The sequence below is a fragment of the Papilio xuthus genome, unplaced genomic scaffold, assembly GCF_000836235.2.
Source record: "Papilio xuthus unplaced genomic scaffold, Pxut_1.1 DF829129.1, whole genome shotgun sequence".
NCBI lineage: Eukaryota > Metazoa > Arthropoda > Insecta > Lepidoptera > Papilionidae > Papilio > Papilio xuthus.
Window position 1 is genome coordinate 388985 of NW_013529520.1, and position 27930 is coordinate 416914.

Here is a 27930-nt window from a genome sequence, read left to right on the forward strand (position 1 = left end):
ACATTCCCTTCTGTCAAATAAAAATAATTACTAAACTTGCTTGTATGCTCGTGTCGTGTATAAGTGTGCATGAAATACACATATAATTGTCATCGTTACTTCAATCCTTTCGATATATCTTTATAGTATCAAGTCACGGCGGCTCCTTGCCTAGTCCTCTTCTGTATAGTCAAAGTCAATAGCATCCGTTTTGGTGTTACGACGACACGCATAAAGTCGCAATATATCTGAACGCAGGTAGTAACGACGCGCATTAATATTTATTTATTGTGACAGGCAACGCAGCACAGGCCAATGAAATATCGCGCGAACATACTCTGTTTAATTCGAACGATGATATTGCAGAATTACGCACACATACTTGATTGAATTAAAATAACAGCTGATTGCCTGTTGCATGTTACATGACACATATCGTTGTACACTGTACTAAACTAGTACTTGATTAATCACTTTATTAATCTTTTCTAATTATAGTTTTTATTCTATTTCTTCTTTGAGATATTCTCGTCATAATAATAATTGGATACGTAGGGATTTAATTAAAAGGTGAATCGTGTTAAATATAATTTTATTGAGATTGATTTTGCTACAAACGTCAATGGCAAATATTATGATCAAATCAGATAACAAACAGTGCGATAAATTTTCTGCCAATTACATTATTCATTTATCAAAACGAATTAAAAAATGTTGAGATGAATTAAACGGTATTAATCAAATTGTCAGCGACATCCAATTCGGCGCAGCGGAGGCGATGGAGATCTGACAAACGGAAAAAAATAAAAGCAGTCCCACACAACGGCGATCGGAATACTAATAGAATCGAGTTAGCATCTGGCCCCGACGTCGGAGTGGCAGCCCTAATTGACAGTAATCAATTCCCGGCGGCCCGCTTTCAATATTCCTTCATCTAGGATTTTTCTCCGGGGCCGTTCGTTTTTATATCGTCTCCCGTCTGAAATTTATCGCTCAATTAGTCTTGTTTAATAGCCGCCTGCCGCGCTGATGTCTGCTGCTCGCGACCCCGAGGGCTGACACAAACATCACACGAAAAATACTACGACCAAAACTAAAAATATATAAATAAAAGTAGCGGTTAGCAGCCCGATGTCAAATTGAATCAGCAATAACTCTCCCAGATAGTTATATAATATGAAAAATAAGTGCCTATTTAGCTCATCTCTTATACTTTAAGTAGAATTTCCTCACAATGTTGCAGTTTTCTACGTGTGTGCACAAAGGTCTAATTATTAGCTTCCTTAAACATATTTCACGTGTGTAGGTTTTGCTTGCTAGGTTTTCGTTATAGCAACCCTGACGCCTCGGTAGACGCAGAGAAATGGGATTAAATTAATTGTCGCATCAGTCAGGAGGGCGTTGGGGTGTTTTTTATTAGTCAAGTGTTCTTCCGTTCAAATCGCCCCCCCCCTCCACGCACCCTGACCTGTCACACCCCCTCCTTCGTATCTCCTTCGCGTTAGAAGTAAATCACGCTTTGACATCGCACGCTAAAACTTTCGGATTAGACAACTATAGTTATTTTTAACTCACTTCAAAAGGGAGGAGGTTATCAATTCTTCTTTCAGGTATCATGAGGTGGAGCAATCTTGATATTTCTTTTTTTTATTCCAAACCTAGTTCTAATTCTAAAGCTAGTTCGCATGTACTCCTATCAATGTGATACTATGTTGTTTAATTATTCTTAATTAAATGGGTAAAATTTAAATGTATGTGAACGTAACTGCTACCACTTAAGTTCCTTCAAGAAATCAGCGTATTTCTTTTTGGAATACCGGGAATGCATCTTTGTTTCCTTTGGATTTGCGGATCTATATGAACATCAGTGACCTCCTTCAATTAAGAATCCCACTGCTCGTTTGCAGTCTGTTTTATACAGAGCCTTTATGAGGCGAAAGATTTGTTGAGTTCAGTTCGCACTGAATCAAATCCCACGATACATAAAGGCTGCCGTCAGGAAGATTATGTGCCTCCCAACAAAAGGAACGCCAGTCCAAATGAGCTACGAGTAACACCTAATTTCAAGCTGATGACAATGTTCTTAACACGTCACACACGAAACAAACTTGTGCTACGTTTGTCTCACTCTGTAAATGAGGCTTTCGTCTCATTATTGTTTGTATTTTATTCGAAATTTAATCTGTGCACAAAACATAGCACAGAAGATTAAATATTAAGAATGAATAAATAAGATTTTAAGTTTAATATATCAAACTAATGACATCAAAAAACCTCAATATTTACAAGTCCTGGATGCGATGTAATAACAAACATCGCAAAAAGATATGTTTATCAGGCAAGTTTCTATTAGCGCAAAAAAGCAGATGCTAACTTCCGATTGCTAGAATCGATAATGGATTTACGCAAATTAAATGTAACGCAAGTCAGAGGTAAGAATTTTAATGCTCAAGTTTACACTCCAGTATTTAACGTTATCGACGGGTACTTCCGCGCTGTAACGCCGCACGGCACCACACCGCACCGCACCGCGCCGCACCGCACCGCACCGCACCGCGCCGCACCGCACCGCACCGCACCGCGCCGCACCGCACCGCACCGCACCGCACCGCACCGCACCGCGCCGCACCGCACCGCACCGCAGCCGAATTCAATAAAAAGTGTAAAATGTTAGAACAGTTACAATAAATTGTATGTAAGTTTACAGTGGTCGACGCTGCCCCGACTGTTTGGGTAATAATTTAAATTAATTGAAAATGAGTTACGTCGACGTACTAAAATTAACAAGGAAGGTGTTATTTGACATTTGACACTATAAAATACGTTCAAATTATTATTTAAATCTGTGAGAAAAATCTCATAAAAATATATATATTTTGGTCATATTATAATTTATTCTTAGGAACAAAATAAATTACAGTATTAACGATTAAATTGAAAATAAGGATAATAATGTATAAAAAACGCAATGTTTATTTTCATACATTCATATACTTAATTTTATTTATTTAATTTGTCATCACACGGTTAGGGGGACAATAGAATAAAAAATCCAGATAAATATATTAATAAGTAAATACCGTATCCAAAAGTAGTATAATTTTGTGGATCGCAAGCGTCGCCCGCCCGATTTGTTCCCGCTTTGATCTCCGACTCGATTTATCGAGATTATTTTTAACGTCAATGCCCCATCACTAGTCGATTTTGTTGACGAGCTATAGAAAACAAGCTTCGCTTTAAATAACGTTATTTTCGTCGATTTCACATAAATTTTTAAAAGTATTTTGACTACTACTTTCGTAGGAGGTGTAGTAAAAGTCGTAACGAATATAATTTAGATTGAACATTCTAAATAGATTGTTGAACCGAACTCCATAAAGATTATTTTAATGAAAACATGCTTCACTTGCGGGTTATTTATGATTAAATTAGACATTAAAGTTTTCTTTCTCAATTTAAACATTTTCACATTAATTTCTGGGAATTTTTTTCACAAAAAATGTACAATAACGTCTTTGACCAAAGGTCATTTCCAAATAATTTGCCATCTTTAATACTGTCAAAAAAAGTATTAGTCACATAAAAATGTAGGAAATATTAAATTTTTTACAAGTACTAAAAGTGATCGTAATTAGTAGTCGAGTCTTGTGTAAGCAATCAGTACGACAACTCGATCCTAGTTTGGGCCTTGTCCGCAGCTGTAATGGCTTTCCGTTCCCATTGCAGTACGTCGTCGCACCGCTCGTATATACGCTCATCACGCAGTGATTTGCAGCCCCACGGCCGCGACACACCGCCAACAACGATGACCAACATCACAACATGCGCTAGTCAATTAACCTCAATGAATGCCCAGAAATTAAAAATATTCATTTTACAACTTTATGATTGCTGCAAATATATTAATATGTTAAGTTATATGCTACTAAATTGTTAGTAAGCCACCGCATACCAACACGACATTTGTTAAAACAGTTCTCACGACACTGTCCGTTCTCGTGCGCCGTGTGTCACGACATTTTCAACGAGAAGCAGTAAAATAAAATACACAAACGGGTTTCGCATATAAAGGGCCATAAGATGTCGCTGCTCTGCCTAATGAACTATTTGAATGTAGGCCTTATTGGCCGCGGATAAATAAAGAAATAAATGTGAGCAGCGCGGGTGCGCGCGCGCAACTTAATTCACTGCTTAGCGATCTATCCATAGTCACGTTTACTAATTATAATTAGGTATATAATAATGGAAATTTACAATACTTATATTAAATGTGAAAGTCTACGTTTCTATTGTTTTTTCCTCGTTCATGATATCGTTTTAAAAGAATTTCTGTTTTTTTAATTGATACTTTACCTGAACAAATTAGAAATATTAACTACATTAAGGATGTTATGTTTAATACCTTTCAAGTAGTTCTTAATTTACAGATCAGATTTTAATGCAGTTCTTAAAGAGCGACAAAAATAAATTATATTTTTATGTTTAAAGTATTTGACATTGCTAAGTATAGTGTAGTCGTGAATCTACGATATAACTTTGATCAAAGAACTAGGTCGTGACTATAAATACGATCCGGCTATCAAGAAGTGGGTTTCACGTTTGATTGAATGTGAAAATTATGCGTCGACCGCGACACGGCCCGTGTGGACAGCCCTTTACCGCGCATTCGAGCTTCTCGCTACTCCCTACACCAACATTTAATTATACAACTTAAATATTCGCTCATAATCGATACAATGCGTGTTCAGTTTTACAAAGAATATTTTTGGCTTTACAAAGCCGTCAATGAATGTTACGTGATACAATAAAAACACAAAATTTTGAATGTTGTGGTACATTTTATATTATGCTTTGTATGAACGGTCAATAATATTCATGCTACCGTGGCGTTTATTTAAAAGACAGTACGCGGTAAAATCGGTGACATAAATCTGGCAGGTGGATTGTTTTATGAGGATATAATGTTTGAATTTACTTTATCGGGTTTCTTGAGAATTTATTATGTTTTTGTTATTGCCTTTCAATGACAATAACGTTGAATACTTTATTATGTTTAACTTATTATGAACTTTACATTACAGAAATCATTACTTTATTACATACTCCGTCCGCGAAAAATTAAAAAGTCTTAAAAGTAGCCTATGCTATCTTCCAGACTGTTCTACATATGTGTCAATACGAGATCCAAGCAGTCGTTTTGGACTTACCTTCAAACAAACATCCATGCAAACTTGAATTGTTGTAGTTTTTATTTATCTTGATGTATAGATGGGCGGTTAAGTCAATGGGAGCTATAAAGCTATGTAGTATGTTAGAACAACGTTAATCGAAGTCTCAATCTGTATGAATGAACCAGACATTATCTAAATGATGCAAATTTATAGCCTGAGAGATAACATGTGCGCGGCGCGGGTTGCGTCAGCTTGTTCACTTTACGACAACACCACATTGATAAGTGTTCTAACATTATTACATTCAAATGTGTTACAATAAAAAAGTGTCATAAAACCTCTGGCATTCATATAAACTATTGTAATTCGAGATGTGGGTTTTAGTGTGTATAAATTTATATTATATTTAGTACGCTACAACTATGAGGAATGGCGGACCTCGGATGTGGTGACAGGCGGAAGCGATAAACGCAAGCCTTAATATAGTATAAATCACGAGCAGAGCTGAAAACACTGAAGATAACTTATAATTCATAGCATAGACAATTTCTCAGATATTTTTATCGTTTATTATTTTATCCTAGAAATGTTTATATTTTACTGTTGAGCCTAAAATTTACGCAAATTATTGAACTCTACTCGAATATACTCAGGCTAAACAATTGTCCATGGAGAGCAAAAAAACATGGTAATAGGAAGCATCGCGACTCAAAACTATCAATCCCACCTTGGGTTGTATGTTTTTCTCTAGATAACATCGTGTCTTTTGTTATTAGCCGCTCGGTTACCTATCAGCTTGTGCACTGTGCCCTAGGGTTTATAAAGCAGTTGTGTGTGTCGCTCACATCGGGTGTAAAATCTCATGAATGTAGCATTAACTGCCGTTTTATGAACCGACCGATTTCATTCGGCGTCGAATGACTACGGTCCTGAATACACGGCTCTAACTTTATAATATACAATGTTACAGAATTAAGCATACTGAATTTTTGTAATAGGTTTTAAATTGCTTCAAATGTTGAGTAGAAGAAAAAGACTAAGTATTTCTGTTAAATACATAAACTTTAGGTTATAAGTTGTTTAAACTTAAGGAAACTTATAAATAACTTGACCTTTTGTTACTTGACTAAATCTTACATTTCTTCGTATATGCATACCAAATACAGGAAAAACCATTTTATTATTTCAAAAAAATCACAGGTTAGAATCTATGAAACCCATTTTCCTTATAATTTTCCTTTTACACTTAAAGTTTGTGACATGATTATCTTATATTTGACAGGGAAAATGCTTATTATATTTAATATTTAAGTTCAAAGAACAACAGCATGTATGTATGTGACGGTCGCCATTCGCAGTAAATAATATATTAACATAATAAAAGAAATATAAATTGACTATTGTTTGTTAAATTTAAATTCAGTGCGAGTATCGATATTTGATTTATGTACAATTTGTAAGGAGGTACAGCCGTAAATAAGAATGTACTATGATATCATAGACGACAAGACAAATGCATTTGTTATTTAATTCAAATATGGTAATTAATAATAAAATTGCATCAATTTCTGTGATAAACATAACGAAAAATATTATTAATTTGATAAAAGTAATGGTTAATCAAAAAATGAACAACTAATATTTACAAACTCGTGTTCAAAATATGTACTTATCTGTTCGGGTTTGTTGTTTTTTATGTTATTAACAGAGATACGTATAATTAACATCATTTATTTATAAGTGAAACAACGCTAATGTAATAAAATAACCGACTACACGGGATGTCTCAGTTTAACCACCCAGGAGACAGTATTAACTGAACGTCCAGTACAATATAAATCAGATGCCCCCTACGCGTCGCTCGGATCTCCGCGAACAGGCTCTGACAACTGTTTTATTGCCTACAAATACGTCAATCCCGTGCACAGATAATTTATTTTATTGCCACCTAAAACGTTAATTTACAACTCAAATGTTTATTTTACGAATCGTTTTCAACTGTTTTATTATTACGTTTAATTATAGCCGACGCGGCGAGAGGTCCGCGACGCGCACGGCTTGGAATTCATTGGATTCTTTACATGCCAGTATGTAAAATACAAATATTAAGCCACATACTTAAACAATTTTAACTAAATAAGAATTTGTTAAATCATTTCAACAAATATTAAAATTAAAAATATAGTAGAACTTTATTAATGATCATATCGAATGTAGCTCAAAGTAAATAGGAGGAAACATGATAAAAAAAAATCCAAGACTAATAAGAATTTCTAATCAAATCAACTTTACTGAAGATATTTGCCGATAGAGGCGTCAACAGTCACCGGTCACGGTGGCCTACGCTGCGGTCGGCAGTAAAAATTCACCGAACGTCAGCGGAACGACTCTCTAGGCTGTTATTGTGGGCCGCAGACCCCGGCCGAATGGTAACTGGTTGATTATCGGGGAGGCGAACGGTCTTAGGAAAGTGTCGGCCGATTGTGCAATACCTGATAATAAAGGACGATTTTCATGTCGAATCCTCATTTTGATTCTAAACGATATGCGTTAACTTGGAATTAACCTTGTTTAAATTGCTTTTCGATACAAGTTTCACATAAAATATTCGGTTGAGGTTCAAAAACAATATAATATAATAGATTCCTAAATGTCCTTCATTCTTTACGGATAAGGAAATCTTTATTTTTTTAAGTAAATCTGAGTACAGGCAGTACAAACAATGCAAAATAAACGTAGTTATTTATCCTTGGTAACCAAAACCATGGTTTTCCTATATTGAATAAGTTCTCGGTCTTATAATTTTATGTAGTCTGTATAATACATCTGTACGTGCGATCAAGACACAAAAATAAGCGAATATCTTCTACGGTCCTAATATAGTCATGTTAATAGAACTATCAGGGTCAGAATGTGTACCATACATATGGTCCAAATTCCGAGTGACCCTGTTCTTACGTATCAGGATTTCATTTTAGCGGAGCATAAGTCAATGCCATGTTCCTCATTAACAAACAATATTTGTTTAATCGCGCACGTCGACGTGGGTTGCGAACGACAATCACCCTCACGCCGCCGGCATACCAATGTGCCGGACCACCGACAGCGACCGACACTGCCACCCTGAATCTTAACAATATGTAGTTTTCCTGCGTCATGTCACACACGAAAGTGAACGTCGCTGTTAAATTCTTTATATTTCATTATGTACTCGTATTTTGGAATTATTCAAGAGGCACAACTACTATGGTCTCTTTTTATTTACATACATATCTTAGTAATATTATAAATACGAAACTTTGGATCGATGGATGTTTGATTTTGCTTTTGTTGGAAGGTATCACCAAAATGGCTGCACAGATCTTGGTAAATTTTAGTATAGATGGAGAACTGAACAGAACATCGTCTGGAAGAACACATAAGCTTATATTATTCATTTATTCCACGCGCAGGGAGTCAATGAATAAAGTACAGTATGTTACAAAATAATACAACTACAAATTATCCACACTAAACAGTCCTGTGTCGCTCTCAACCAGAAAAATACAGACTATGTATAATCAGCTGGTACAATATCGAAGCAAATGGCCTTAGCTGTCTACAAATGCAAAAATGTAGTAATATATTATAATACCCTTTGGTTGTTTGACAAAGGCCCATGCTAATTATGCTATCGCGTTATCGTGAGCTCTTCGCATCAGCAAGCACCGGCCACCCAGGCGGCCGGATCCGATACAGATCTGATGTGAGCAGCACACTGGGGAATGCATTGTCTGTACTACGTGTAACTAATAGGAATAAATCAGCGCAAGTCTGACATGAACAAAGAACGATCAGGCGCTGTCTTACATCCGTATTCTTAACCGAACTTAGTTTAGTTAACGTATTTCCTGTTCACGTTTCAATTACAATATTAGTGAATCATTCGCTCATAATTATCTGTCTTTAAATCTTAACATATATGTTATCTATATGGCTATCCAATTCTGTCTCTATGGTGCTGAAATGCAGTCCCATGACCTTTATTTACAACACATTAAAAAAATCCATGAAATCTAGATAAATTTACTCTCCAAGTGTTATCGATTATTTTATATTGTATTGTTAGTCCACAGACCCTTTTATAACCGTTCTTAACCTTTTCTTGCCCACTTGTCTCTAACAATAAACTCTATTTGTATCTCACATGTACGTACACGTTGATCACTCAGCATAAAAAAAGATCAATAAAGCAATCAGTGGCGGGTGTTATTCATCAGAAGACGTCGGCCGGCGGAAAGAGGGCGCTGACGGATTCATCTCATTGATCTGATCGTCGCGACTCATTTGAGTGTCATGTGCAATTGATCGCAGCCGTCGGGTGGCAGGAGCAAGGGGGGCAGAAGCGAGAGTGGGGGGGGACAGGATCGTTTCATCTCCGCCGACGTCCCACCGCTGCCGCCTCATTGGTTTTGTTATATTTGAACGCTGTTTACACTTCAATATGCTGGCCACATAGGCTTACACATCAGTACCATACCATTCATTCCAATTGTGTGGAATGGAGATTTGTTTCTTTCCTCATTAGTTTTCTCATATTGTATTATAAAATATGTAAATTACCATATGGCTATGTTCCTGGGTCTTTTGACTTATTAATGTCAAATGATAATTAGCTGCATATCCTGTGCACATCAGGAAGTAATACCAATACAGTTTAGTAGACATCAAAGTAAAATTACATCATAAAAAATAAGTTAAAAACAAAACGCAAAAATAAAATACGAACTTTAATAAATAAGCTGTCACATGAATTGAGCACGTCCAGCCACTTTATCGAAACTAATAATTTCTCTGATAAATATAACACGATGCCAACATTAATCTTGCAATAATTCAATACGCCAGACAATATTGATGTTCACATGCCTTTCTAATTTACAACTATTAAGCTAAAACTTTTTTTATTGTTTACCATTTGTTATTCTATTTTTATTACTTTATTGATTGCCTAATTCTTTTTTATTATACATTAACCTTTGTCTGCAGAATAAAGAAATAACGTACTTTCTTGTAACTAAGCATTTGCATTTCTGGTATACTTACTAACATTAATAAATACTGACAAATGGATCAAAGTACTATAGATCTTAATAGTAATAAGCCTCTATAAATGAAATTTATTTAAGACACTGTGTCTTTTAAATTACGCCCTTTGGTTTCTTGTAAAGGCAAACAAGAAAGAGCGCCTACAAATAACATACCAGCAAAGACTACAGAAGGCACCCATTGCGGTTTCAAATTAGCAATAAAAGGCGCTACCATCGCTCCAAACTTGGCTCCAGTAGATGTCAACCCAAATGCCATATTACGCAGTGGCGTTGGAAATAACTCCGACGCATAAATATAAGTGACCGTAAATATTGAACTTACGGCACCGAATCCTATAATTCCTAAAATAGTGGCAGGCCAGTAATAATCCTCGGCGAAAATGAGTAAAATCATAACAATTCCGCCAAGTGTAAATATTCCAAGTGAAGCTATCCTACGGCCTAAATATTTGTTGATTATCCAAGAACCAAGACTTACTGGCATCTGAAAAAAATGGTGTAATTAAAAAGTAATTTTGATAATATTAAAAAATATCGATAAGGAAAGTTTTTCTTCTATACTAACCTGTATTAAACCCAACACTACAACAGCGACGTACAAATTAGAACCCACGAAAGTCATGTACTGGTTGATGCCAAAGAAACAAGTGCCACTGACTGTCCACGCTACGAAAATACACGTCGTGTTGATGGCCAACTCCTTAGTCTTGAATAAATCTAAATAAGTCGTATTAACTACTTCTTTCTTGTTTATTAACTTTTCAGCGCTATTCTTGATTATTGCTTCTATATTTTCAGTACTCAGTTTGTTGCTGGGGATAAATAACATAAATGTAATCATCGTAACTTGTTTTATAATTATTATTGTTAAAATATATTCACCGTTGTGCAGCTTTTGTTATAATTTGTATAGCTTCGTCGATTCTTCCTCGTGAAATCAACCATCTAGGTGATTCTGGTATAAATAAAATAATTATAAGAATAAAAATCGAGGCTACACTGTATACTAAAACGTATATATTCCAATTTGGTGAATAATACGCGAATATTGATAAAGAAGCTTGTGCCAATGCGTCTGGCTGCACGAGAACGCTACTCGCTGCCTCGCGGTGGCTTTTGCTTATAATTTCCATTACTATAACAATGCATATAATGAGGGTCCCGCCAGATGCAATGCCGGTGATAAGTCTAAAGATACTGAATGTCCAAAAGTTTGGAGAAAACGGTGTTGCCAACATAAATATCACATTAATAAGTACCGACGCGACTATACTGTTGCGACGACCAAATCTGAAACAAATATACCAAATATGTTACAACTCAAGCTGGACACACGAATTATTAGCTTATTTCCACCATTTTAATTAACAGTAAAAGCGGTAGCCTCGTTAGGCCCGGTGACAGTGGCCAATATTAAGGTTACTTCTGTGATAAAATACTTTCAAATCTAATTAGGCACAAAAAATACGAGGCATGATCAGACACCTACACTACGACAAGAATTTTGTAGCACTGTATTATCATTGCTAGGAGGGCGCTATTGTGCTATTATAATTCATCATCATCAGCTCACTATACGTCCCCCCACCGAGGGGCTCGGAGCCTACCCTAAATTAAGGGTGATTAGGTCGTAGTCAACCACGCTGGCCAAGTGCGGGTTGGTTGACTTCTCACATATCTTTGAACCTCCTCTCAGACATGTGCAGGTTGCATCACGATGTTTTCCTTCACCGTAAGAACGTCGGATAAATGTACATATGTAAATCGGAAATAGAAAAACACATTGGTACATGGCGGGATTCGAACCCAGGACCTGCAGATTGCAAGTCAAGTGCTTGAAACCTGAGCCACCGACGCTATTATAATTAAGATTCACGAATGGTAGTAGGTTTGTCGAAATATACTATAATTTACCTGTCTGATATCCAACCAAACAAAAATGTCCCAACAAGAAATCCCAGCATTAAAACTGACTGTGCCATACTAGCCAGCCATTGTCTGTCGCATATCAAATTGTAATCAGATATCAGAGTTGTTTGTAATCCTTGATTATGATATTCATATTTCATACAATCATCATAACATGTATTAGCAGTTTTATTTCCAATACCTTTGAATTGTATGCATTCGAATTCTGTATCGGGTGTTAGAAAAAATATCGCTGTCATGTTCCACATGACAATGAATCGTGTTAGAGCTGTTGCTCCACAAACTGCAGCTTGCCATAATCCAAATGTACCAATGGTCTTTGTTAAATAATCCTCTGAGTCTATAGATGTTTCTTCTTTATGTTTTTCTTTATTTGGACATATACTAGATAATATATTCTTCATTTTAAATCGAATACTACGTTCCTCTTCTTTGAACCTGGAAAAATAATTCATATTTTAAATTGAGTTCCCATAAATTTTGCAAATTAATAAACGGTCGTATATTTTGATTGCGTTGGTTAAGAAGTTTTATTTTTTCACAGCACCAAGGGACCGCAGACCTGAGTATTTGATATAAATTGCAGCTTGATACCTTCACGCGTTTTTGAGAAAAAGGGTCTTGACAGACAGACGGACGGACAACAAAGTGATCCTATAAGGGTTCCGTTTTTTTCTATGATGTACGAAACCTTAAAAATGGACTTCGCGGTTACTGATTGAGCTGAAATTTTGCACACATATGTAAATTGCATGACAATGCAATATTATGATGACACGGTGCTCATCTGACGATGAATCTGAAAGATGGCTACAGGAACTACGTAATGAAATTACATAACCTCATTGAGTTTGGGCTCGTTTAAATCGTCTTAACGAGTAGTTTGTTGTAAAATGTTTAGTTGCTTTGATTAACAAGAACGTAATAAAAGCTTGAAAAGAATAAATAATAATACGATGTACTTTTCATATATTATACATTGTTATTAATCAATTTAAATTTGAATAGTCAAGAAAGAGCAATTCACATTCCTGAGAACATTATTTTTAGATACTTTTACGATATGCGATATTTTATTCTGTTTCTTGATAAAATCTTCGATTAAAATATTGGCAGTAAAATATTGTATTTACAAAAATACATAAAAGTTTAATAGAATAATTTTTTATTGTAAATTAGTTAAAAACTAAATATATGGTATGTTAAATTACTATAAATGAAGATTGATATAGCATTTAAGAAACTATTATAGCCACGAGGTAAGAGTTATAGACCTTTGGTATACTTATTTCCGTTGCTTTCGAACAAAACACACATATCGCTAATACTCTCGTTCTCTTTGAATAAATAGATATAAAAATGTTCTATAAGTGTTTTGAATGTTAAATCGTAGTTATCTCGGTTCAGTCTCGTTTGCAACAATTGAAAGGCAATCAAGTTCACCTCGTTGTGTTAAAAGCGACAGAAAATCGGGTAATAACACGTCAGAGTACAGCCGATAATTCACAGCACTTTGAAACTAAAATCACTCGGTGAGTGAGTAATGGCCGACAATATATTATTTTCTTTCTCAATTATGACACATGTTAAATTGGACACATACATTTTTAATAAACAACTTGGGAAAAGTTAAGTAAAAGCAAATATGATACAGTTGAAGATAGCATAACTGAGAAATTTAGGCATCAATTATTTTGTAGTACACTTATTTAAATCAAAACGTAATATTCTCTTCCTTTTATAATACTTTTTATGCAATATAATAAATGATTAACTTATAAAACTGTCTTAGCATAAGAAAAGGAACAAAAGGTATAGATAATCACGTCGAATAACACTGTTCTTGGGCTAAGATTTATCATCAACGCCCCAGCGCCTCGGGCAGCGTCCTGTAGCCATTACGATGATTTGCCGAGTCTTGTCGGATCGTAATTTTGTGCGATATAAAGTGATTGCATAGTACCCGTTTTGATTCATATCTCGGATATTAAATCATTCATAAGAGCATTTACAGGGTGTAGCCTAATAAAAAATAGTACGTTGAATTTATTGTAACACAGTCATCGTGTCAGAACTCACATCACCCCTTGTAAATGCCTAAAATTTTTTCAGTAAAAGTAGTAAAAAAGTTTAATATGTAACAAAGTATTAAAGAATTAAATTCAAACTTACTTTAAAAATCGTTTTACCCGATCATTTCACTTAACGCATAATAAATTTAAGGAAAAGCTTTACTTTTTCAATTTCCCGCTTCAGAATAAGGAGGAAAGAAAAATACGAACTCACTCTGTGTACTTTTTTCTCAGCGCCTCGTAAATATTTCAAAGGAGTTTTTAATCAGTCGTGAAGCGATTTACAAATTAAACAGAGCCCGTATTATGAAGAAATATAGCGACATTCGCTTTGTTTCCATTGGCAAAATATTTTTGCAACGTTAGTAAATGTTGTTGTGCCATGTCGAGTGGAGAATTATCCCAATGATTCCCAAGTCTGAAATTTAATCAAAAAAATATATTTTTCTTAATATTTTGATCAATAATTTTTTAAAAAGACATAATATTTTCGAGGTTTAACCATTTAAAGTACTTAAAGGGTCACCAAAGGTAACATTGTTAAAACGATATTGAATTCTTCAGTAACAAGCATACAAAACACAAGTGACGTATCGTTAGTAACAATGGAAACGCGTCACAAATAAGAAATATAACCGGAAAGGATCTCTCCGCAAAAAGCTCGCAAATTTCGTCATCAATTATCATTATGAGAGCGCGAGGCGAGCGGAGACGCCGTCTAATTGAGTTTTACAAATGGCGTCTGCCGACGGCACGTCATAAATACGTAACGACTTGACGTACGTCAAACTGACTTGACGTGCCGTGTCACTGTCGAGTGTGTAAATTAAGATTGCTTTAGAGGAGTTTATTTTTACATTTAATATGATTTCTATAGACGATTTCCTTAACAATAAAATTAAATATTTATGTTACAAATCACAAAAGGAATTAATGTCTGTTCAACAAAACGCCATCAATAAACTGGAACATGAGAACTGTTTCGGAGTTTTATTGACGCAATAACTCTTTCCTATAGCGAACGTTCTCTTTCAAATCTTCGTCTGCAAGTTGCACATTTTATAAATCTACTTTAACTTTATCAAGTAACCTATATTTAAAAGTAAACGTGACTAGAATTGAAAATCAAACTAATGCTATGAATAATAATTGCCAAAAAAAGTTGAGTAAAAAATTATAACTTTAAAACGCTGGAATAAATGAGTAAACTTCCATATTAATTGACAAGTAACTGTGCTGTTTTTATTATTTTGATCCTTTGAAACCCAAAATAAATTCCTGACCTAACTGACTTTTTAATTCAATGGTGATTTAATAAAAGAAATGCTATAAAAATACTATAAATGCGGTAATAATCATGAGAAACATTGATATCCGCCGCCCGGAGCCATCTCAGTTATCAGTCGCTCGACGGCCCCTCACAATAATCGTTAATTTTAACTGCTGGAACAATAACAGTTTAATTTACAACGTTATAACAGTTAAATGGAAGGACAAGGTGTCTTCGCAGCAGTAAATCGGGCGACGGGCGCACCGATAACGCCCCTGACCGGTATAATTGTGACAAGTTGCCGAGATATCTCCTCGTAATGGTTATCGAGTTGCGCACAGCGACATCTCGCGGAACAACGCTGCACTAATTGTAAGTAATCATTAGCATGGATAAATTCACCGTAGGTTTCTGAGACCAAAAACTCAGTTTAAAAAATATCACTGTTTTGTCAAAGGTGTCGAAAATTACGATGTGTTTTATACAGGTTGATATTGTTCAAAAACATATTCTGATACCTCGTGCCTGGAAAGTAGCAATTAACACAGAGTCTAGGTTTTTTAGGACATTACTTCAAAATCTGAGTTAATAAATCATGCCATAAATAGAACATAATTGATCAAACTCTTCATCAAACAGCCGAGCTCTTAAACAAAAGAACCGTAAGAATGAACAAATAGGGCATTTATCAACAAACGAGAACAAAAGGAGAGCAGTCAGATCCATCAGGAGAACAATAACTTAAAACAAATTAATAAACGGCATTTGGGAACAGTTGCGTGGAAGCATCAGGCCCTAATTAAGAACAAAGTGATATTTTGTTTGGAGAAAAAAGGCGTTATGACAATGAAAAACGAGCTGTAAGGGTGTATTCTTTGAAATTAATTCTTAAGAGGCAACAATTTGTCTTCGAGATCAGTCAGGGCTGACAACACGGAGGTGTTGCAATAATATTGAACATTAAAAATATAACTCCGCCGTCTTCATGTAGCTATATTCTGAATTATGTTTCAAAGAATCATACTGCCACTAAATTTAAATATAGTTAAATCAATATTTATTCAAAATTTATTAACTAACGTTATGCAATAAAAGTACAAAATGTATGTCGTTAGTATATTAGAGTAACATTATTTTTCTTACAATTTAATATACAAATGCTTAGACTTCTGACGACCTTTGTTATACTGTGTGTCATGTTAATTAGCATGTGTTAAGTGTGTTAATAAAATAAAATAATTGTGAATACGAGTGTAGTGGCAACCCTAGGATAACAAGATTAAGAAAGCTCGTGAAAAAAACGGCGTAGAAATATACGCCTTAATAGCTTAACTTTTCATCTGGCGCAGGAATTAACAAGCGCCTCTCAGCGGCGGCGTAAATAAACAGTGATTAATTGCAGGCATTCATCCGAGAGGCGGGCGAGCACGCGGGCGGGAACGCGGCCGCGATTTGAACGACCCTCCGTCTCAACAACATTAACACTGTCTATTTAATCACTTCTAATTTTGTACATGTTAAAAAAAGCAATTACTATAAACACTTCAATATAAAATAACCTTCTTATAGATTAGACAATATCTGTATTGACAAAGGTATTTAATTCGTCAACTTTAGAAGCATGTTGACATTAGAAAACTTACGAACTACTAGACAGGTTCATCATCATCATCATCATCATCATCAGCTCACTATACGTCCCCACCGAGGGGCTCGGAGCCTACCCTAAGTTAGGGGTGACTAGGCTGTAGTCAACCACGCTGTCCCACTGCGGGTTGGTTGACTTCACACATATCTTTGAATTTCTTCTCAGATATGTGCAGGTTGCATCACGATGTTTTCCTTCACCGTAAGAACGTCGGATAAATGTACATATGTAAATCGGAAATCGAAAAACACATTGGTACATGGCGGGATTCGACCCCAGGACCTGCAGATTGCAAGTCAAGCGTTAGACCACTGAGCCACCGACGCTCCAGGACTAGACAGGTTATCAAAGTCCAAAAGTAAATTAACTAATCAATGAAAAGAGTAACATAAAGCTACGCGTTTATTAATTAAAAACATGATAAGTATTTTGTCAAAGGAATAAACCAAGAAATAGACATAGTGTATGTTGTATAAGGCAATCTAACAATACATTCTGTAAGCTGACCTTTGGCCTATTGAATTACAATGCTCAGTATTACATCGATAAATCACTCGCGATACATTCAATGTGAGTGAACGACACGATAAATAAGGGGGAAGATACACGAACCGCTCGTAAACACCTAACAATATCTACCATTGATAAATCATTTGATAAAAACCATTTATATGCTCACGATGTCTATTATCGTCTACTGTTACGTAATTATTGCGTCGCGAGACACATAACTACTTATTTTACTGATAACAAACTATATAAGGGTGATTACATACTAGTGAATGTCTTAATCAAGTCTACACATTACAACATTGGTTTAAGAATGTAATAAAACAAAGACTTAAAGTAAGTGATTATAAATATAAGTTAAAAGGACATATTCAAAGATAAACACACAACATCTTATATATTTTTCACACAGAATTAGGTTTATAAACCAAACATCAAACCATATAAAAGCTATAAATGTTATGTGAAACAATCTGTTCTGTATTACAACATCGTTACATTGTGAGAGAGTAATCGATCTATTTTGAAAACGGCAATAACTAAAAGGAATACAAGCAGACATATAAATCGCGTCGCGCGGCCGTATCTGAGATTTGTGAACCATAAATAAGGAATATCGCGGCCGAGGCACGGGCCATTTAACGTGACAAATGGGTCACAAGTCACCAGGAGCGCAGCGCACAAAAAGACCTCCTTACACAGAAAATAATTCACTCCCACTAGACTATTAATTACTCTCACTAATGCAGACAACAGCTTAGTGGCCTGGAACTACTAAGCGAACTAATAGATTTTATCTCTACTTATATTTAACCCCGCGTTCTCTAACTAATCTCCAATACCTTATATTTTAAATATTTAAAATGTGCACAAGTAATATGAGTAAATAACGAACACTTTGTAGTCCAAAGCCATCAGTAAGATTGTTGTGTAACATTCTACAATTTGCATTAAGATCGACAATCTCCAAAAAAGTTAATAGCAAAAGAATTTAAGTAGCTATAGCTAATAATAGAAAAATCAATACACTTTTAAATAAATAAAATAATCCGAATGAAAACACGTATATTGCCTATTGGTCTACTAGTGGACTACTGCCGTAAACATATTATGTATGTAGGTCCATAGAAAAGGCGTTAGTGAGCCGTAGAGCCTCCGTATATGAGACCTGTCGCCGCGCGGTATTTTACGTTAAATGGGCCGGCTTTTGTCGTTAAATTTGTAAGTTATCGCCGCAGCTAGCGGGTGACTACACGCTGAGGAAAAATCGGGATAAACATCTTAAAAATAATTAAAGTGAAAACGCAAAAAATACTCGTGAATTTAGTAACTTGCTACAACAACGTTTATAATGTTAAACAAAGAATGCTTCTTCATCAAAGGTCTGATCGAAAATCATCTACGTGAATCACAGATGTGATATATTTTTGAGCCAATTTTGGTGAACAGAATCTGCCAGTCTGTAACACATGCAAAATCTTTTTGGAGAAAATCCAGTGTCAAAAATATACTGTGTACCAAATTAACCCCAGTTAATGTATTATAACTTTTGCATTTGCAATTTCCCAAAGCTGTGTAAAACCGTGGTAACCACACATTATAAGTTGTGTTCGCCGGCGGGTAATTTTATTTATGGCAGTGTTTGCTTTAAAGAAAATTTAGTATCGCCCGCTCATTAATTCCTGTAAAACAGTACCGAAGCTCGCGCCAAAACTTCGCAAAAATTAATGTCGTCCCGAAGTGATAGAGCGCAACGACATTGGCTACTTAACGATAAGTTAAACTTGGATTTTGTAGAGGAAAATGAATGTGGGTTATGTTCATTAACTAATCTGAAACTAAACTAACCTGACTAACGAAATTCTTGTCTTAAGCCAAACTTTTCTCTTCCAAGGCTATTCCTATTTCCATAACTTAGTCACTCAGTCACAAAGTTAGTAAAAGTGACATAAATCTACGCATATGCAAGACCTCCATGTTATTTGTGTATTATCTTGGAAAAAAATGTTTGTTGAAAGTATTTTAATTTATCGATACGATAAAACATTCATTGAATAATATCGACATCCCTAAAGATTCAAATCAGAATAATGATCAGTTCCAATTAGCATAAAATCGTCGTCCGACGAGTGCGCTGGAGGCGAACCATTTGACTTGCAAAAAACATCCCCGACGTTTGCTCGCTGACAATCTCAGCTGATTGGCCATTAATTTTGACGCTGCACATTCACCCGTTAAAGTTTAATGAAAGTGCCAACGATCAAATACTTCGAACAATAATTATATGGTTTTTTAAAACATTTTGAAATCATTTTAATCAAAGGAGTCAAAATGGCGAAGCGTTTGCTTGTTTATTTGTCACATTTCTTTTTACTATTTTCGACTTAGTTTAGTTTTTCGACTTTTTAGTTTCACAATAACTTTTCCAAGCTACTAAACGTTAGAGATATCTACGCAGCAATAATTAGACTCGTTTATAAAATTATGGTCCTACTCAGTAAAAATTCTATAACGTTTTTAAAATGTATAATTATTTTAAAATAACCTCCCCGAGGCCTGTCGATCAAATGCCCGATATTAACGTAGCAAATATGAACGGGGCCGGCCCACTGCGGTCCATTCCGGCCCTGTAATACAACCAATTCAAACATCCTCGCCGCACGTTATTATTTGTAAACGGTACACATTAGCCGCAATTAAAGCGGACCCAAATAACACGTCGCGGGTCCAAATAACACGTCGCAGCCCCGACCGCCGCCCGCCGTAATTTGCAGCCGACGATAGTCCACGTCATTTGCTTTAACTCGAATCTTGTTAAAAAGTTGGCATTATCGAGGTATCAAGTTCATTTTTTGGGGTAAAATTATTAGGTCAGGTTAGGGCAAAATTACGGTTTAATTAAGATAGTTATTTGACAACGAATAATCGTTATAAACATTGCCATTTTCCAGCAAAAATGATTAAAAAGATCATCCTTTACTTTAGTTTGTTACTCGAGAGCACCCGCGTTACGTCATGAATGCAAAACAATAGTCAACAAAAGTGATTCACTACATTATAAACGCATGAGAATATTATATTAATCGTCATATAAATTTTCAACTCGATGAATTTTGGTTAGTACCGACGAAAACATTATAATCTCCGATTGCCGAAAATAACTAGCTACTCCATTCAACGTATTCAACCGCAGCCGCCAACGCCCCCAAACATCCGGCTTTCATATACAAACCCCCGAATTTTACAAGAAACTGTCAAATAATAGTAATTATTACGCACAAAGGGAAATACACAATGCAACGAACAGATGCCCAAAAGTGCAACAGTGCTCTGCCCAGTGACACAAAATTATAAAGCTTGTTATCCAGCGAATGCTATACGAAGCTAAGAATTTTTTGACATGTAGATCAACGGCTACTTATAAGACAAAGCAACTATAAAATGAAAACCAGATTTGTTAAATCTGTATTGAACTATGGGACATCTCATTTGAACCATTACAGTCATATAAGATGTGTAAGAGAAAATGTATATGCAAAAAAACATAGCATAGCTACCAGTACTGAAAAATAACCTTTAAACTAGGGTGGTATGGACTTAGGCGGGACAAGAGACTATTTTTTGTAACGTCAACAATAAGCATCCTAATACTTTTGCGTCGACAATCACCCTGTTCTGTAAACACCCTAATCCCCGAGCAGGCTTATACAGGGGCTTATGCACGGCTTATGTTATTTGATTCCCTTATTATCATGCTGACACTTGACTGGCTTTGAAATGGAACATTTTACTCATCTAAATCTATTCGACGAGCAATTTTAAACTTTAAGCAAAAATGTAAACTAATCTTGAGTCATCAACTGTGACAGAAGATTAAACTTATAAATACTATTACGATTTTAAATTTAATTTCTGAAACGTCACAAACTAGTGATGTACATTGTTGTCTACGCATTGCATATCCAGGTCTTTAAATCACTTTCATTTGAAATTTTTGTCAAGAAAGTAATTTTTTCCGTATTAAACAAATGTTTCAAAATAATTAAACTAAAATTCAAACTGTTTAAAAACATGGCTTACCTATAAATAACATTGAGAAGTGAAGTTAAAAAAAAACATATAACTTTTGTGGTACGATTTATTACCATTTTTCAATTTAGAAACTATTAAAATATTACAAACGTCTGAAACAATTAAACTTGCAGTTAACAATAAATACGATATTCAAATGTCACTATTATTCTCAAAGGAATAAAGACCAATCGCAATTTAGCAACAGTAAGGGTTCTCGCAAACGACAGCACAATAACAAACGGGTAAAGTCGTCAAAAGGCATCCATTCACGCACGTAATTAGCACTCGAGCCAACAATGGGATTTCGTTGACAATAGCGTGTGTTGTGGGGAGCTCTAATCCGCTTTTTATTGAGATTCCCTTTTATACACCACATGTGTGACGTAATAGAAACACCCATGTGACATTCGGATTAAATTCTCTGGATATTTAAAGCTATCTACACACGTATGTTTGTTGATTAATGTTAAATTCTTAAGCCAATCTATCAACTAAAAAGATGTCATCACAAGGATATCATTAGTTGTGATTGCAAGATCATTATAGCCTTTTCTTAAGGGACTGAAGCTTTTCTTTATTCTCACAACGTCTCTATCTTTTATCACAGTAGAGAATATTGAAAAATAGTTAATTGTTTACTGATGTTGGTATAGTCAGACCCTCACAATAGACACTTATAAAATCCAACATAATAAACTCAATTCCGATTCAGAGACCCATTGTCCGATGTTTGTAACCGTAACCCGAGCCGCGTCCCATCACTAGCGCGGTGACAGCCGATGACAGCCAACATGGCGGCGACCAAGGAAACATAAAACGTCAAACTATATTCGAATGAAGTAGAACGAGGCGTGACAATGGGGAATATCGGGTTACACGTGACAAAAGCATTCCGTCAAAGCATTTTATTCAATGTGCGGAAACACACATGTAATTCTGAATTATTCAATAAAAGTTAACAGTTTATTGTTAGCGTATGAAATATGTCAATGTTTTGGTAAAATATAAATGCGAAAACCGTTTGTTTTATCCTTTATTAAAAACTTGTGTTCATAATCATTAAAGTAATAAAATTTTATTATTATTTAAACTGCTTAAAATTGAAAACACATCCCGCAGATACTGTGTAATTAAATTGAAAAATAATTAACAACAAACACGCGCGGGACCCGAGCGAGCGGCACAGGTCACGGGGCAATCACCGCGTTTTATCCAATATTCGACGATTCAGTTAATTGGCTGAAATCATTATTCGATATGTTACCCGCCAGTGTATTGCACGCGAAATACATTTATTAATAATCAATTAACGTTTTGAAATAATAGCTGTAAGCATTGTGCTGCTTATACTTTCGGATTTTAGGATTGATTTACTCTAAATCTTTTCTAAAACCAACAAGACGAGAACAAAGATTTTTGACTTATTTACATTTTGGCCACGAAATAACGTCCCGAGAAATTATTCCAATTTCTACATAATAAACAAATAAATTATTAATTCCATAAAGACATAGTATAGTATATTTTAATTTGTGCTATGAGGTAATAAGTGTCATTATACATTTCAAAACAAGCGTTTTGACGACGGCACGAAGTTGCAATAAAATTTATTATTCAAAACATAACAAGGGAGTTAATTCCCGGCCCCTGTTGAATATTTCAGTGCGCCACAGCGGCGTACTTAATTAAAGAACAATTAAAAAAATTCTAGAACGCTGAGGAAACGACACGTGTCCCTTCGCATCCACAGCCTACAATTAGCACATTATGATTACTATCTACATTTATGTCAACCTAGTATTGTGCCTCACAGAAATGCTTATTTTAAAAAAAAATCTAGCTCCTTAGCTCAACAATGTGACTCTTATTCTTTGCTTGTTTATTCTCAATATTTTTCATGACTAAAGATAAGAAAAACTTTAAGCGACAAACACGAATATGCATAAAATTTTTTAAAACGTAACGAAACTTAACAAAAAAATGGTTACCGTTAATTGGACTTTGTTAGTTGTTACTAAAAACTTTCTTACAAGTATAATCGCGTGATTAAAGAACAGAAACAAAGTTATAGACAGTTGTTACAGTTTCGTGCATTAGTCGCCATTAATCATAAAATCAATAAGTTGTAATGACAGACATACGGACGTCGCCTACTAGACACCGTGCCGTGTCATTAATCGACTTCATGTCGTTTAAACACGACAATTCCCTTTTGTGTCTCAATTACGATTCTAATAGTACATGGAAGTTCCACGTAACACCGTTATTACATTAATTTTTGATGTTATTTTCATCTATCAAATAAATTCTTAAATAATATCTTAAGCAATATTTTTAAACTAAATAACTGGTTATAGGTTAAGATAAAAAAAGGATAAAAAAATCTTCCAACGAGTAACACTTTTACAGCGCCTGATTAAAATATTTAGCAAAGTTACATAAATACAGAACACAAACTGACAGCTTTATTGATTCTAAGATTTTTTCAATCATGGATTTAATTTAATATTTTTTTTTAATCCTTTTACCATATCCTCCATATTAATACGTAGTCGAAGAATATATTCTTAAACCAACATCGAAAAAAACTGTAGTTACAAGGCGGACACTGTAAGGACGGGACAGCGCGTTTCATCAAGTAATAAAACATCGTGTGAGGTTACTTGAGGGTGAGATATGGGGTTAGGTCAAAGCCGGGGCTGCCGGGGCGCCATTCATCACTCGACAACCAGGAATTACTCCGACATCGAATTCGCCGTGTTAATGCGCTCTCTCTCCATGATTTTATATTAACTTTAAAGATTAATCATTAATGCTTTGTGTTCGGTCCACTAGATGACTTTACATAGAGAAATAGAAAATATTTATTAATCTTTAACATAAATGTTTTAAGTAAAATGTAGCGAGCGTCAATTTATTAAAGTTTTACATAAAATATACGCATAATATATTTTTTTATCTTATAAAAAATTATCTCCCAAATGCATAAAACCTTCAAAATTATTTTATTAACTGCTAAATCGAGAGATTATAAAAAAAAATCAGTTGTAAAGAGTCGTGAATTTTATTAAGAACATAATATTTGCATAAAACAAATTCATTTAAAAATGCGACGAATGTCCAACGTCGAGTCTGAATTAAATAAAACTCGGAATTATTAGCATAAATAAAAAGAAATGTCTCCGACACTAACAACTACACTTTTAGGGTCCCTTATGAAGAATTAAAAAATACAAAACTCTAAGCCGGCTCTAATATATTTAATAATTAAAATGATCAAAGAACATTCTCTAAATATTCAAAATAATAATACTAACTAACAACCAACTAATTAAAAGTTAAAAATATGATTACTATTCAACTATGTCTCTATAAACTCCACCATCAATCAATCTATTAACTTTCATATCATATACATATATAAAAATGCCAATTTTACCCCGAGTTATTTAAAAAAATGTTCTCTCTTTTGATATAACTGTACCATAATATGTGTTTCAAAGAAACGGTTTCAATTGTATAATAACAATTGTAACTGTACTGAAACCAATATTTAAAAAAAATGTACAGAACCAAACAGATTTATGTAGCTTCTTACTTAGCCGTCGCCGTCACTGAACGGTGCTGAATATTCATAAAGATAAACTGAATTTATGCGCTCATAAACGTGGCACTGATAAAGAAAGCTGTTACATGGCGCACTCCAACAATACCCTCCCCTGCTCTCCTACCCTGTACTCATCTACCTCCGGATCGTAATAAGCTTTATTCTAAAATAGCTATCGCCCGCGATTCCGTCCGAAGCCTATGTTCTTCCAGCATAGTTCTACCTATATGTTGAAGATACCTTCAAACAGCAATTCATCCATCTAAACATTCGCATTTATAATATTAGTAAGATAGTAAGAAGAGTGTTAACTAATTCATTAACTTCAATGTCTGATTACATTGTATTTGAATTTAGTTTACCTTTTGTTGTTTTGGTCAAGGTAAAGATAAAGAAACCAATGAAATTAAAAATCAAACACAAAAGCGTCCTTGTATTAGTTACATTAATTGTTTTGACATATGTTCACACTTTTACCATATTAAGATATACTAGTTGTCGCCCGTGACTCCGTGGGCGCGGAAAGAAAAAAAACGTAAGCCTATTCGTTCTTTCAGACTATGTTCTACATATGTGCCAGTTTTCAGCAAGATCTTTTTTTTTTTATATCATAAGGCGGCAAACGAGCGAGCGGCCACCTGAAATCGCTGATATAGCGAAGTGACCGTTGCCCATAGACATACGCAATTGCATATGCGTTGCCTACCTTTAATCGACGGAGGAGAGGATGCACAGAATACATTCCCTTTCCATGCATCCTCTCATCCGGAAAGTCCACTTCCACTTCCCATCCTTTCCTTATAAGAAAAAGGGTGGGAAGTGAAAGAGGACTACATTAGGCCTCCGGGACGCACACTCATCAAACAAAACGCGGAATTGCTTCCACTTCACGTCTGTCTTCTGTGTGGTCGTGGTATTTCACCGGGCGAACCAGGCCAATTCGAGCGAAGATGTTAAAGCGGGCTATACCACTGTTAATCTATAAAATCTATGGAGTCATTCTGGAGGTACCTTCAAACAAACATCCAAGCATCCATCTAAACATTCGCACTTATAAGATTAGTTAGTAGTAAGATGTATATTTACCATATTATGGCTATTAATATTTTCACATGTCAGTTGATGTTTTCTTTATTTTGTATGCAAAATACAGAGCGAAACAAATCCCAATCAGGTTTGATAAGGAAAATCGTGGCACACGTTTCTATGTCTATATATACAATTATTATTCTTACTAAATATAATTATTTTTATGAAAATAAAACATTTCGATTTATTTAATTCGATTTATATTAAATATGTTTCACCATCGATGAACAATAGCAACCGACCGAAGAATTGTAAACAAAAAGCTTGCGTTTACATTACAACAATGAAGATAACTTACTAAGGGTTTTGACTGACGGGATACTTGTATTGTAACATAGTATCATCTCTCTCATTCGCTTTGAAAAAACGGAGACAACAATGTGTTTCAATACACGTATTACTACTGTCAAACACATATTATACATACCACAGAGACATACTAACCTTGTGCAGCAAGGTCTTCCAAATAATGAAATCACTTGGCACGGGGTAATCAAATTTAGCTCTTATTGCGTAAGCTATACGAACTTAATTCTTATGTCGCTCATTAATATTAAAAACAAAAAACACGTGAACCACAAACAGAAAGAGATATGCGACTGCCATGTGAGTTATCCTTTCTAGTTTGGATATAAAGTCGTATTTCTCGTGACTGCATACCTCAGATTACGTCGTAACTTTCACTCAATATATTGGCATCAGTCAATATTAACATTGCTTTTTGCCTCAATACATATTGACTAATAGTCTGTAGATATAATAAATTTGTACTTTAAAATACATTAAAACATTGCGTTATGTTGGTAATATTTCAATAAAAGTTAAGAACTTATTCTCGTTTCCACTGGGACCTGAAATTCTCCCTTACAAGTTCCTTTAATTAATGTAAGCAACACACGTTAGATTTCGCATGACAGTTTTGACCTTCCAGGCGTAACTTACAAGCATAACCCAGTTTCATAATATGTACAATTTTGGTAGGCTTGTGAAGTCAAAACCTACCACGTCGCGCCTTCTTTAAATTAATTTCCTCTAAGCCCAGTTAGTATTCAGCTAGTAAGATATTAAAGACTTACGTATGTCGCACAGTGTATAAAAGTCCGGACACAGATTAGCGAGCCCCCTGGCGTGGCGTGGCGACCCTCGCGGTTGGGGCGGAAAGTATACAAGAGCAAGGTGTCAAGTGCGGAATGAATTTGTCAGCCTGTGATTCCGCGTCGGCCCTCCCGGTCATACATCACTACTACGTCATGACACGGTTCACTAGACGAGTGATTACTTACTAAATTAACTTTAAAAATTAAAAAGAAAATAAAATATACTTTACTTAATTTAAAGAAAATATCTTCTATATTTTTATTTCGATTTCTTTAAAATAAATAAAAGAGCTATTGATCCTTACCTTTTTCAACTCAAGCAACCGTTCAATTGTAAAAATACTTTATCGAATACATGGCAGCTAATAAACACCTCACAACTGGAAATGTATGC

The 27930-nt window shown here is 35.0% G+C and overlaps 1 protein-coding gene across 2 annotated transcripts; it reads right to left on the reverse strand.

Moving 5' to 3' along the window:
* Positions 1-560: 560 nt before the first annotated feature.
* LOC106121365 (solute carrier family 22 member 13) lies at positions 561-27930 on the reverse strand. Of its 2 annotated transcripts, XM_013317022.1 has the most exons (6): positions 27842-27930; positions 12155-12607; positions 11123-11530; positions 10806-11052; positions 10719-10724; positions 561-958 (listed from the first exon to the last, which is right to left on the reverse strand). In XM_013317022.1, the coding sequence occupies exons 2-6, from the start codon at positions 12571-12573 to the stop codon at positions 914-916; spliced, it is 1125 nt and encodes a 374-aa protein (XP_013172476.1). In that variant the 5' UTR covers positions 12574-12607; positions 27842-27930; the 3' UTR covers positions 561-913. The 2 variants fall into 2 exon arrangements, with proteins under 2 accessions (XP_013172476.1, XP_013172468.1); XM_013317014.1 differs by lacking the exon at positions 561-958 and having other exon boundaries at positions 9944-10724.